Source organism: Amborella trichopoda, chromosome 9 (genome assembly GCF_054954075.1).
Source record: "Amborella trichopoda isolate Santa Cruz 75 chromosome 9, AtrichopodaSantaCruz75HAP2 v2.0, whole genome shotgun sequence".
Classification (NCBI taxonomy): domain Eukaryota; kingdom Viridiplantae; phylum Streptophyta; class Magnoliopsida; order Amborellales; family Amborellaceae; genus Amborella; species Amborella trichopoda.
Genome location: NC_142344.1, coordinates 34292389 through 34307370, shown reverse-complemented (window position 1 = coordinate 34307370; position 14982 = coordinate 34292389). Strand labels below are relative to the sequence as shown.

Below are 14982 nucleotides of genomic sequence, written 5' to 3'. Positions count from 1 at the left end.
GAAGAAAAGGTGGAATTACCCTCATTTGGAGCAAAGGACATGCCATTTTCACAAGCTTTTCATCTCTATCATTTCAACAGTGCAAGAGATCCATTAGATCTACGGCTGAGCTCATGAAATCAAGACCTCGTTCAAAGAAATCAGCAAAAAATCCAAAGAAATTACAGGAATAGAAGCCATAGAAAAGGAAACCAATGTCAATATACTAAATTCATGTATTCCCTTTGTTTACACAAAAAAAACCATAGAATCAAGCAAAAAAATCATCCCTATAAAATGATACAAATCTTACCAGAACTCTGTGTTTCCTTTGATTCCAGTCAAATCAGACCTAGAGACTGAAGAATCAAAATGCAATTTGAATGATTTCTCGTCTCTGCAAACCATTATATTTAATTATGCATTCTTTGAGTGCAGCTTACAACTTTATGTGACAAGAATCACGGTCATTCTTCTTTGTTCAATAAAAAGTATTAAGATAAGTATTAAGTTGAAGTTCAAGGTAACCCACCTCTTGTTAAAAAGCCCAAAAGGGACATCATCGTCTACCACTATCAGAAATTATGTGCATGAACAAAACAAGCAACCAATATACTATATAATACATAAAACTGCTAACTAATACACAATGTGGTAACTAATTAGTATTAAGTTGATGCTCAGGTTTGAATTCATGACCTATTTAAATAAGGTAAAAGGGACAATTGATTGTACAAGTACAACTAAGGAGTCTTGACCCCACATTGATGGAACCTATGGTCAGAAGTGTCTCACAACTAGTCAATGAATGGAGAGTGACGAAGTTAGTGGATGGAGAGTGAAGCTAGTGGGATCAGCCCTAGGTTGGGAGGCCCTAGTAACTATGTACCAAATCCATATATCAATATATATAAGTCTCTCGCATCAAGTCAACAGATGGAGAGTGATGAAGTTAGTGGGACCAGCACCTGGATCATGTCATTTTCAGTTAGATCCTCTCTAGGTCTCTCCATCATCATCCATTCATTGATTGGAAGATAATGACACTTATGACCACAGGTTTTCTATTCTCATATGCTATGCCCTGGGTACCAAGGGAAAGTAGAACATCACATATATTTTCTGACATAAAAAGAGGGTCAGGGAAACTATTATACAAGGAAGCAGAAAAACATAATAATAATGATCTATTATGCTATCACATACAAAAATGACACACTGGCAAGATGCCACGTGAAAATCGACAATGGCAATTTTTGGAAATGAAAAACCTATAAAAGAGGACAAAAAGGATACAACAAACATTGATAGTTAAAACATCAATAAATTAGAAAATCAACTGTTTGCTAATGAAAAAAAAGGATGAAATATCATAAAATAAAAGTTCGATATAAATCATTACATTATACTCAATGGTTTAAAAAACGGATCGGTGACCCGGATTGGGCTTCCAAAAAACCGATCCGGATCGGCGAATCGGCAATCCGGATCGGGAATCGGGTGAATCGGTCATAATAAAGTTTAAAAAAAATTCGAAAAAATTATTAAAATTCATTATAAATATTGGTTTTTAGGAATTCAATAAAAAATGAGGGTACTCCATTAAGAATTTTCATGTTTTTGAATGAATATGCGAATATTGATATGTTCTTTCCCTGCATGAACCGCCATTCAGCGTTTAATTTACAGTATTTTGTGCTCATCCCTACACTGTTGCTGTTGGGACTCGATATGTGAATAATATGGCTGGGATAGGGTGGCCTCAGAATCATCATCTCTCTCGTTTTCTCTTTGAATAATATAGATTAAAAAAAAAAAAAAACAAATTTTCAAAAAAATCGATCATGGATTAAAAAAAAACCACAAATTTTCAAAAAATTCTATCATGGATTACAAAAAAAAATTCGATCATGGATTAAACAAAAAAAATCACAAATTTTTAAAAAATTCAATCATGGATTACATAAAGTTCGATCATGGATTACATAAAATTCGATCATGGATTACAAAAAAAAAAAACAAAAAAAACAAAAAATTCAATCGTGGATTACAAAAAAAGAAAAAAATAGTTCGATCATGGATTACAAAAAATTCAATCATGGATTACAAAAAACTCTATCATGGGTTACAAAAAAAGCAAAAAACAAAAAATTCAATCATGGATTAAAAAAAAACAAACAAACATTTCGATCATGGATTACAAAAAAAAAACAAACATTTCGATCATGTATTACAAAACATTCGATCATGGATTACAAAAAATTCTATCATGGGTTACAAAAAAAAAAAAAAAAAACAAAAAAATCGATCATGGATTACAAGAAAAGAAAACAAACATTTCGATCATGGATTACAAAAAATTCTATTATGGGTTACAAAAAACCAAAAAATTCGATCATGGATTACAAAAAAACAAAAACAATTCGATCATGGATTACAAAAAAATCGATCAAGTATTACAAAAAAATCTATCATGGATTACCAAAAAAAAAATTCCGTACGGAATCGCCGATTCACTGTTCGGACTCGCCGATTCTGTACAGTGAATCGGCGATTCACTGTACAGAATCGTCCGGTTCTCTCTAGAACCGGACGATTTCCGATTTTTTGGCGATCCGGTTCCTTTTTCACTATTTTCGAGTCGAACCGGGCGAGTCCGGTTCGACTCGACGTTTTTTAAAACGCTGATTATACTCATTTTTTGTTTCATATTTAGCAAAAATTACTCTATAAGGATAAGGGGAATGCCCAAATGGACATGGATGAAAATAGTGGAAACATATATAGAATGGTCTAACTTAGGGTATGGCCCTTGATAGAGCAGCATGGAGGAACAGGATTCATATAACCAACCCCAAATAGTTGAGATAAGGCTTAGATGATGATGATGATGATATTTAGCCAAAAAACAGAAGTATAATACTATAAGAAAGAATATGACAAATTAATGTCATGATCAACAAAAAAAATATGATCAATAATTAAGGATGTAAGCTATCATATTTAAAACTTTAATAACTTCCCTCATCTGTTTTATATCCAATTTCTCATGCTTTTCTCTTGTAGTTTCCTGATTAATTATTTCCAATGGTCTTGTTTTATTTTTGTTTATTACTTTTATAAATATGAAACAACTGACATAATGTGTGGGTAACCAAGGGAATGAACTCCTCCAGATCCAGTCCCATCCTTAACTCTTGATCTATGTTAGAAGGATTCTTCGACAAGGGTCCCACACCCATGTCGGACAGGTGGACCGGGACGGATTCTTTTGGATTCCAGATAGATTGGGCGATTTCGGGAAATGAGAGGTTATGACAGACCATTATACCAAAGACCTAATAGCATGGTGGGCGAAAACCATATGGGTTCCAATTCAGGTGTTGAATCAACAGTATCCATGATCTATCTATCACATGTTTTGTGCCTTTTTCTTTTCTTTTTTGTTACTTTATAATCATGGTGCATCTTGTTTTATATTGACACTTCTTATCTTCTATTATATCATGAATGGTATATTATGAATTTTTTGCTAGTCTATGCAAGTACCTATTATCATAACTATACATACATACACAATATATATATATAGCCGAATCCTACTTTTTGGGCCATGAAGAATCGAACACTTCGTACCCGTGTCCTACACCGACACGCGTACTCGTATCCCTGCAACAAAGCTCTTGATTTTATCCGATACGTTAGCCAGATAGATATAGACAGATTTCCAAGGAGCTGAGTGTCAAAGGACCTCTAGCACATAGAAAATCCCCAGCGGAGAACCCTAGATCAAAACAAAAATGCCTTCTAGAATCATGTGCTCAAATAAAGTTGACAAAAAGGTTTGCATTCAGCTAAAGGGAGCCATGGCCTTGGCCAACATCAAGGATGTTCTTCCAATTGAATCTCCAAAAGCCTTTCTCACTCCCCCTAACTCATTAACACAACTACTGGACTCCCCAAACATTGATTTCTATCATTACCCTCTTCCTTGACCAATAAAAATCATCAGTTGATGGTAACTCAAAGGATATAATCTCTTGAAAGGCGGTCCAAATAAGGGTCAGGCAGCCATGCAATTTAGCCAACATTTTTTAAGCCATCAAAGTTGGAATTACAAGCCTCTTCAAAGGAGCCATCGAATCATCTCCTTGATATCTCTAGTTAGGCCTCGCTTCATACCTTACAAACACCCAAAAAGGACCACCAATGGCTTAACATGTTAAGAAATGGTCTCAAGAGCGAAAGAATAATTCCAAACGATCAATCTATTCCTCCATTTCCATTGATCCCACAAACTAGAAGTGGCATGAATTGACCAAATATATGACTTCTCATAATCCAATCCAGAGTTGACAAGAAAGCATAGGCTAGTCACTAATCCAAACTAGAGATCACCAATTATCATAATTACCAAATTTAAATCACCAACAAGACCTGAACATAACAACCTGATGTAGCCAATCTTCAAAAGTAAACTTAAGTCAAAAGCTAACGCGAATATTTTAAGTAAGAACATGATCACAAAATGCAATATGTTTCTGTGCCTGCATGGTTGTGTCTAAAACAAATTTAATTGGTAAAGCCATAAAGCAGAAAAATACAGAATCAACCTTTAATGCATAGTGATTAAAAATATGATATCACGATAGGCCAATGATGGAAAAATCTTCAGAAGAAAGCTTTGCATGTCCATCTTGATTTTGAGGGGGTTTTTTAGTGTAGTAATTTGGATCGGTAGTGGAAGTGTTCCTCACAAGCTTAGCAAACAATTTGAGATTCCATAAGGATTTGTACCTCCTTGACTCTGCAGCCTATTAATCACTATAAACTAAAATGGGTCCATCAACTTTTGCAAAACATAACAAAGATCTATTTAAACAAATTATTTTCCATTGACACCAGAGAAATAGCAAGTCAAATAATAAGTAAATATTCACATCATCAACAAAGGAATGCATTCCCTCCCAACAAAGTGTCATCCGAATCAAGTTTAACGATGCATGGCTCAATCACAAATTAAGGCTAATGGTGTAAGCACACCCCGCCCTCAATCACAAATTAAGGCTAACGGTGCATGGCTCAATCACAAAAAGGGGAAAGATAAACAAACAAAAAAATGGAGGATCCCTATTTCTTCAGTGAGGTCAGTCAGCAAACACCTTCCTCAATAGAGAGCAAAGCTACCACCATCCATGAATAGCTTGCAAGTTGCGAGCACATGGATGCCAAGTCCAAATCCAGACCGATTAGCCAATAAAATTCAACCCAATACAACATTTATTTTAGAGGTAATCTTCAAGCAAAGAACGTACATTTCCAGCAACCATTCCTTTAACCATCTGTCCCACGAGTTCCTGAGCAAGCAACAATTGGCAGCAAAATTAAATATGAAATTATTACACACCCATTTAATCAAGAGAAAGGAGAAAAACAAAAACAAGAGGAGGAATGCTAAACTCTGACAACAACAACGTACTTTGGATTAAGAAATACTCACTTCTTCTCCTTGAAGTTGAGGGCACAACAGCAGGTAATGGATTGCCATAAGCACAACCACCAACTTCCTTTGATGAACCAACTATCAGAGGGTTTCCACACTGAACCGCTGGTACATCACAGACCCCAAATCCTTGGCTCAACCCCCCATTATTATGAAGAGGCACATCCTCCTGGACAGATTTATCAGAAGGGCGAAAGCATTGCAATTGTTCATTATCACACTGCTCCAAATTACAAGAATTCAGGGCAAACCCACCTCCAGTTAATGGCTGCTGGTGTTGAAGAACCGAAGATGATGGTGGGGGCTTATTAGTGTAGGGAAAAGAACCAATCTCTCCTTCAATTCTGCCCCTAATATCAACGAGCAAGCACTTGAGCCTCGCGACCTCAGCTTCTAAGGCAGCCTGACCCTGCAATTTCTTCATCAATTGGTGGTTCATAGCGCGAAGATGAACAACCTCATCCTCTAAAGAAGCAGCTCTAGCTTTCTTCTTCTCCCTGTACTTTCTCACTGCCTCCTTGTTGCCCAGCGGCCTTTTCTTCTTCTGCTGTTCATTAATGGATGATGATTCTTCTTCACCTGTTGTTGCAGCTGCATCGTCGTCATTGTTGGGGTCTGCAGAGGAGAGGATCTTAGTGTGGACATGGAAGCAGGTGTGAGTGTGGGCGAGGTCAGGGCCGGCGGGCGGATTGCAGGTGTGGGTATGGGTACAGGATTGAGAATGGATGTCTTTCACGAACAGGTCTTCGAAGAAGCTACCCATTGAGCAACCATCATCACAATCCCCCAGCCCCATCTCCATGCTCGGCCTCGAAAACACATCCTGGTTCGAGAAATCGATCTCCCCATCCTCCATATCTCTCTCTCTCCAGTTCTTTCAGACGTGTCCTTTGTACAGGAGAAAGAGAATGCTCTCACAAAATTGCTGACTCAGTCTTTGTATTGAGGTTTCTCTGTTTCATTTTTACCAATTTTACTCCCAAGAACCCTCGATTTCAATCAAAGTCACAGAAAACACCAAAAACCCTACAACACAGACAGACCAGAGCTGACAAACAGGTATGAGGAGCACGGTTTGCTAGTTGCCGCCTTGAACGGAATCTTTTCAAAGGAAATTAAAAAATGTTTAAAAAAAAGATTTCTAACTCCCTCGGGAATTTACATGCAAGTTCGACCTTTTGGAACTCAAATTTAGGGAATGTAATTTCCATAATCCGTAGAATAATCTCAGTAAAAAGAAATTTATAAAATAAACTGTGTGTACTAGGAACAATAATGCTCCAAAATTTAATAGAAGGGGGTGGCTTTTATAAGGTTGCAATCTTAAACGAACCAAATTTTTTCATAATATGTACTTTTGGTGTAAAAAATTGTAAAATTATCACAAATATATTTTAATTTTTCGTCTATTTAAAAAAAAACCTTTAACTTTCATAAACGTTACCTACACTTCTTTTCTTTTCTTTTTTATTTTGAGTATTTTTTACCAAAATAACTTCACCCACACTTCTTTTCTTTGTTTTCGATTTTGAGTATTTTTTACTAAAATAACTTTCAGCTAGCCGTATTACCCTTCTTGTTCAATTTTGAAGCACAATTATCGTACTTTAAGTACTCGTAACCATATTATACGGCATTTTAAATACGGTAATATACACGCCACTTGAAAGGCCGTAAACCTTTTTCTCTTGTGTTTATATTTAACAATTTTATCTAACCCTTTTCTCTTTATATTTATCTTTTTCATCTCTAATTCTTTTCATGTTTATCTCTTTTTCTTTCTCTAATTATTTTTAATATTTATTTCTTCTTTTTTCTCTCTTTAATTCTTTTTAATATTTATCTCTTCGTTCTCTCTTTAATTCTTTTATATTTTTTTTTTCTCTCTAAATTGTCTCTCCAACTCTTTTCTCTCTCTTAGGAGATTTGTATAACATGTGAGTACATTCCCTCCCCTATAGAAACTCCCCATCTCCTATGAAAATTAGAGGGGGTGAGATTTGTATCGTGTTAGAATCGCTTTTGTTGAGTTGGTGAAGTAAGTAAAGAGAGAAAGAGAGTTAAAGAGAAAAAAGAATTAAAGAGAGAAAGAAGAGATAGAAAAAATTAGAGAGAGAAAGAAGAGATAACTTTTAAAAAGAATTAGAGAGATAAATATAAAAAAAAATTAGATAAAAATAATATATAAAAAGAATTAGAGAGAAAAAAGACATAAATATAAACAGAAAAGGGTTTACGGGATTTCGAGGACAGTATAACATGGGTTAGTTTTTTAGGTACCGCGGTATAATCGGTTAGGTTTTAGCGTACTTAAAATGCCATATAACATGGAAGTTTCTGTGAAGGTTATTTTGGTCAAAAAAATTTGAAGAAAAAGTGTGTGGGCCAAGTTTATGAAAGTTGAAGGTTTTTTAGGTTTCCGTGAAGGTTATTTTGGGAATATAAAACCAATCTATAGAGAAAAATTAATGCACCCCTATCTATAGAGAATGCACCCCTATCTATAGAGAAAAATTAAGTTTAGGGTTTTTTAAGGTTTCTCATAGTTTGCCTCTTTATTGAGATTGAATATGGACCGTTGATCAATGTGACTTGTAGGGTGAGAGATCTGAACCATCCATTCCATAGATGGGCCATCAACATTATGGAAGGTATTTGGACCATTATCTCGCTTTCCTTAAACTATTTTCTCATCAATATATTTAAATAAATTGAATCTTATTTTAATATTATTCATTCCATAAAATAGCATATTCTTTTCCCTACTATTCAAAGATATGTCAAGTCAAGATATGCTTCCAATATTTAAGATAAAATGTGGTCAATCTTTTCCATATCTAATATTAGATCACATGCCACAAGATACATTTCTTAAATTTGAATAACTTGACAACAAAGCAAACAACCAAGAGGTGGAGCATGCCACCCATGTGTAGCATGTGTGGGCCCCATCCACATGGTACATGGTGGGCCCATGTGTGCTATGGGCCCCCATGATATTTAACAAATTAATTTTTAAAATATTATATGAATTTTATATTTTTTGTAAAATATATAACTTTATTTTTATAAGTCCAAAAATTATAAATAAAATATTAAAAGACTCATAAAAATTTAAATAATAATTCTAAAATAATTTCTATCATAAAACAAATATAATTAAATTAATATAATGGGAAATGGATCCATATGGTTTATGAATTGAATAAACAATCATGGGGCACTCCACCTTCAACTGTGAACTACGGACTACACTTGTTTTATCAGATCAATCAAGTGTTTTCTATGACCTACAATCCAAGCAGGGGCTCATTAGCAGGTTATCAAAGTCTGGCCGATAAGCCAAAGGGTCACAATCCCAGTCTGTGGATTTTAGGTCCTCCCTTAAAGACAAGTCAAGGTCACTAAAACCTTATGCGACCACACCTCTATGGCACATAAGGGTATCTCTCGCACATGTAAACGCTTCATCCTAAATGGTGGATATCTGACTTTTTCGAATAATCTATCGATATGCATGCAGCGTGATGGATCATAGATGAGGTTTTGGCCCTAATCTCTATAGGCTCACCATCACATACAAGGGTCACACGGTCCCTCGGCTCATTCTTCTAGGCATAAGCTCCAACCTCATCAAGGGATAACACATAACCCTTCTCGGTTTGTTCTCTATGCCCAAATACCTTGGATTTTCCAACCGACTGACTAAGATCGTCAAGCACAGAGTATGGTCCACAAGGGACTACACTCCCACTGAGTTCATGTTCTACTATATTATTTTATTTTACAAGTACTCATAAGGCCTTTAAAGGTCACATAAACCCACATCTCCCACATGGATTTTGAAGGCCTTACATTCTCTCTTTCTCACTTTCTCTCATTCCCATCTCTCTCTCCGAATTACAATCTCTCTCAAACATTTTTACTTATTCTCTCAATACATTAATCATGGTTTTCGCCATTAATTCTTTGACAAAAGGATTTATAAAGGCAATACATTTTTCTCTTTGTTGCTCGGATATCATTCCAAAAGTGGTCGTAGCTCATCTTTCACATCGCATCATGAATCATAGACCTGTTGTCGTAAAAGACCATCACATACTATCATCACATGGGTCATATGTTCATGGGCTCAAAAGAGTTCTTCAAATAAGCTGCTCCCTTTTGTAGCCATACAACCAGCACCACACATTTGGGCTTCATAAGTGAACAACATTATAGTCTGTTGTTCTATTTGGCATATCAAATACTAGCAGGTGCTCCCACTAGAATATTTAGTTTATCTAGATCTCGATCTTTCTCAATCTCACATCATTCCTCAAGTGATAAAAACATGGTTTTATATGCTTGGAGTTCTTATGGAATCGTGGCTCCTTGGACACGCATATCGCCGCCATGCTGTCGAAGAAATTTCTTGCTGCCTCACAACGCAAGAGGTGAAATTCAAGTCGATTAAATAATTTATTAATTCATACGGGCTCCTCGATCACCAAGCAGCACGCCACGTACTCTGCCTCCATGATGGACAATTTTGTCACATCTTGTTTCTTTGATTTCCAAGAAACTACACCTCCTCTAAGTATGAACACATATCTAGATGTAGACTTCGCATCATCTGGATCCGTGAGATAGCTTGCACTTGTATATTTGAATATCCAAACAGCTAAAAAAAACGTGGGATTGTAGCAGCTCCCAATCAATTATTGCACATACAATTTATACATTCTCAACATTCTTATGCATATATCAAGAGGTAGCATATCAAGTCTCATGTAATATGTAATTCAATACCCGTTGGTTTCACAATATGTAAAAACCTTTATGAACTACAAAGGTTCAACCATACTAGAAATCTTGGTAATAAATTCATACAAACCAAGTTATCTAATCAACACAATATGTGTCAAGGAAGCCTAACATGATGGCGTTCCTACAACATTCCTTATCGTTCAAAGTCTTAGGTAATTGAAGATTCTAAATAACTAGAAACATAAGTCAAGGCATATAGGTATTTTAAAAAAACGTGCATGATAGTTTTTCTCCTACTTTTATAAATACCTTCAAGACACAATGTTTTTCTTTTGAATAAAAAAAAAATGACTTGGTATATATATATGTATTCACAAGCAATAGTTATATAATAGTATGACACTTTAAAATGATTTTCATAAAGACTTAATAGACCTTAAGAGACTATGTGGTTTTCTCAAAATCATATTCATAGACTTAGGCTTTTCTCAAATCATCCAATTTAATTTTAAAATAAATGCTTAGCTTTTATAAATCACTTTACCGTATTCACCTTTAATTTCCTGTCAAGTCAAGTTCATGACCACAAAGACAAATCATATATATCATCTTATAATTTTATCCAATATATAGCATGACTAAATAATGTCTATTAAAGCCTTGACAAAATACCTCCTTTTCGACAATTATGTAGAATTTATCAAAAGATCATCATCACATACAACACATCATATTATAGACATTATTGAGAGAATGATCACCAAGATCGAGTTCCATCAGAACACTCCATTTATGCTTACATATTTGAATGAGCCACACCCATTTTTCATGTTTCATCCTTAGGGCTCAAAGCCCTTGATTAAATCACATCTCACTACCTTAAGTAAGTCATACTCAAGCACAAGGAAGCATAAAAACACAAGGTATTCAAAATCGGCTCTTTCAAATTTGTTAGCACGTATCACTTAATGTCTATACACTCCATATATATTCATAAAACAATTAGCCAAAATATAACCAAAGCATTTTAAACAAAGTTATTGAATCCACTTTCCCTATATGACATTCCCATATAATGTGTGATAGATTTCATACCTCAAATCTATGTAGTGTGGTACCTGGGCTTTCTTGATTCATCGCTTTTACTTTTTTGACAAGCTTTTGTAATCTTGGAACTGTACGCAACTGATGGAGAATATATTGGTCATCGGTTTCACATGTCACAAAGTGTCCATCTCTTCGGCACTTGGATTCTCCTGTCTTACACCATGAAGAAAATCTTTTCTTCATCCCACTATTTCAAATATCACGATTTCAATTCTCCCACTGATCTTTAGCATTTTTATGCTACCATCAAATCTCTCTATATATCTTTTCATTTCGAAGAAACCAATATGTTTTTATACGTATTGTGTTTTTTCTTCTTCCTACTATTCTCATATCGAATACTCTTCACATAAAGTGTCATATCTTGCCAACTCTGTATTACCTTTTTCCGAAGTTTTATTATAATAAATCATACTCGTAGCACACTATAAAACATTTTTAAATGAGCCCTAATAAAAGGTCTCCATAATTAGGAATCTATTTATGTGCTTTAACATGCCACATCTTTTTAATTTACTGCAAAATAGAACTTGAACATCTCATGATAAAATATGATATCTCTGAACTCATAAAGAGTTAATATTCGAATTCTTTTGAGTATTGAAATAGACTCAAAAAAAATAAAATAATGCTCAGTTCCATCCCTAAATCATACCATTTAGTGAATATTCATTTTAGTGACATTTACGTCACAATGCAATTTTTTCAGTTGAAAATCAGGTTGAGCACCTCTCAATAAAAAATTTGTTTCTCTCAATCCTCAAAGAATTTCTTCCTAAAATATTTTGTGTTGTAAACTAGACTTAAAACCAAATCATAACATCATAGTGTGAATCTCAATAATATTTTTTTTCAGATAAATAAATAAGTAACATTCAAGTCACAAAATAAATCATACTGCAGAATTTCAGGATGAACACTATCTAGTAAAATTGTCTTTTCACTCTACCATCAAGGAGTTTCCCTTTCAAACCAATTTTGTTTGAAAGTAGACACATAATAGTAACACATAGATTTTCACAGCCTTCTATCACTCTGTTAAGTAGGCTTGATAAATATAGATATTTATGTCTTCAATGAAGGATATACCAAATTGCAGAAAATTCAGGATGACCTCTCTTCAATCCAAAATTTTTATTCCTCTCTTCCCATAAATATTTCTCTCTCAAATAAATTTTATTAAAAACTAGACTCAGAATGGAAGTCTAAAAACTTAATGTGAGGCATAAAACATTCTGTTAATAATAGAAATAAAATCTTGACTTCCAAGTCATGAAAATAATTTTTGTTGTAGAAATTAACACTTGCGCACCTTTCAGTAAATCAATCATATCTTTCAAACCAAAGGAATTTGTTGATGAAACTTTTTTTTATTTGAAATTAAACTCAATTTTATGAGTTACAATAAAATTTCAGCAATAAATAAAATCATATCATTGGTGGGAAAAATCATGGAACTCAATAGACAGTTCCTGGATTTTACAAGGTTAGAACTAACACCATTTATTGATGAGTCCATAACTTTCTTAGGATCTCCCACTGAAATTTTGTAGGTAGATCCTACTCTCAAAGACACACAATATTACTGAAGTATGCAATAGAAAAATACATCATTATCTTCTTCATATCACTGCTCCAAAATAGCCCAGAATGTCCATTATGCAAAATGTCCATTATGCATAGTGTCTTTTCGGTGTTTCAATATTCCAATAATTTTTAACCGTGGGTGTATTACTTGACCATAAAGGTTATTAGCTTTCATATATCTCATTTCCAAGCTTGATCTAGACTCAGTAAAGAGAAAAAAATAACTAATGGAATCAAGTATTAATAGCTCTTATGCCAATGAAAGAAAGACTAATGCGCTTTTACTGGGAAAATTTTTTTTTTCTTTTCTTCTTTTCACCCCTTTTCTTTTCTTTTTCTTTTCTTTTGGCAAAGATCACTTACAAGTAGTCTTATTACAATAATTCTTGCTTCAAAAAAAATGAAACTAACAAATCTAAGATCTTAAAAACCTTGATGCCATTAAACCAATTTTCTTTAAACAAAGAAAATGTCCACAATTCTTATGCTTGAAAATATAAAACCAATATAATTAAATATAACAAGAAACAAAGAAAAAAGAGTGTTGAAGATTACCTCAACCAGGCTTATTACACCCCACACCAAATCACTAACATCCAATGGCATGGGATCAACGATTTAGCTTCAATTTCGAATCGGGAAATCAAATTTTGGTCAATCTGAGTATTCACTCTTAAATCTCTACAAACTCTAACCCCCAAAATTTGCTTGGCTTATCCTTAATTTCCCAACCTTTAATATTTTTAAAGTATGGAGAGAAAGTGCGAGGGCGTATCCCTCTAGTGGCTTAGGACAGAGAGTGGGGTTAAAGAAAGACAGTTGGAGGGAGAGAGACTCAGAAGAGAGAGAGTGGGGCATGCCCCTATGGGAGAGAGAGGAGAGCGAGAATTGTAGGAGAGAGAAAAGTGTAGAGAATAGGGAGAGGGTGCACCTTTATTTATAGAGAAAAATTAAGTTTAGGGTTTCTTGAGGTTTCTTATAGTTTGCCTCTTTCTTGAGATTAAATATGAATGGAGTGAGAGATCTGAGTCATCAATTCCATAAATGGGCCATCAATATTATGGAATGTGCTTGGACCATTTTCACCCTTTTCTTAAACCATTTTCCCACCAATATATTTAAATAAATTAAATCGTATTTAAATATTATTCATTCTATAAAATAGCATATTCTTTCTCATACTATTCAAATATATGTCAAGTCAAGATTTAGGATAAGAAGTGGTCAAGCTTTTCCATATCTAATATTAGATCACATGCCACAAGATACATTTCCTAAATTTGAATAACTTGACAACAAAGCAAACAACCAAGAGGTGGGGCGTGCCACCCATGTGTGGCACGTGTGGGCCCCACCCACATGGTACATGATGGGTTCATGTGTATTATGGGCCCCCATGATATTTAACAAATTAATTTCTAAAATATTATTTGAATTTCATACTTTTGTAAAATATATAACTTTATTTTTATAAGTCCAAAAATTATAAATAAAATATTAAAAGACTCATAAAAATTCAAATAATTCTAAAATGATTTCTATCATAAAACAAACATAATTAAATTAATATGATGGGAAGTGGATTCATATGGTTTAGGAATTGAATTAACAATCACGAGGCACTTCACCTTCAACTGTGGACTACCGACCACACTTGCTTTATCAGACCGACCCAGTATTTCTCATGACGCATAGTCCAAGAGACTCATTAGCAGGTCACTAAAGTATGACCAATGAACTAATGGGTCACAATCCCAGTCTGTAGATTTTAGGTCATCCCCTAAAGACCAGTCAAGGTCACCAAGACATTATGCGACCACAGCACCATGGCACATCGCACATGCATACACTTCACCCTAAAATATGGATATCTGGCTTTTCTGAACGAGCTATCAAATATGCATGCCGTATGATGGATCATGGATGAGGTTTTAGTCCCCATCTCTGTAGGTCCACCATCACACACAAGCTCCGACCTCATCAAGGGATAACCTAGAACCCTTCTCAGTTTGTTCTCTATGCCTAGATACCTTGGGTTTTTGAACCGATTGGCCTAG

At 34.6% G+C, this 14982-nt stretch overlaps 1 protein-coding gene across 4 annotated transcripts; it reads right to left on the bottom strand.

Annotated features, from left to right (window-relative positions):
- Window positions 1–4854: 4854 nt before the first annotated feature.
- LOC18436615 (basic leucine zipper 23) lies at window positions 4855–6426 on the bottom strand. 4 transcript variants are annotated; one of them, XR_016041550.1, is made up of 3 exons: window positions 5738–6426; window positions 5480–5651; window positions 4855–5336 (listed from the first exon to the last, which is right to left on the bottom strand). XR_016041550.1 is itself a non-coding variant. In XM_088848225.1 (2 exons), exons 1-2 carry the CDS (start codon window positions 6336–6338, stop codon window positions 5314–5316), a joined length of 903 nt encoding a protein of 300 aa, XP_088704351.1. In that variant the 5' UTR covers window positions 6339–6426; the 3' UTR covers window positions 4855–5313. The 4 variants fall into 4 exon arrangements, 2 of the variants coding, with proteins under 2 accessions (XP_088704351.1, XP_006846902.1); XR_016041551.1 differs by having other exon boundaries at window positions 5086–5336; window positions 5459–5651; XM_088848225.1 differs by having other exon boundaries at window positions 5459–6426.
- Window positions 6427–14982: the final 8556 nt, after the last annotated feature.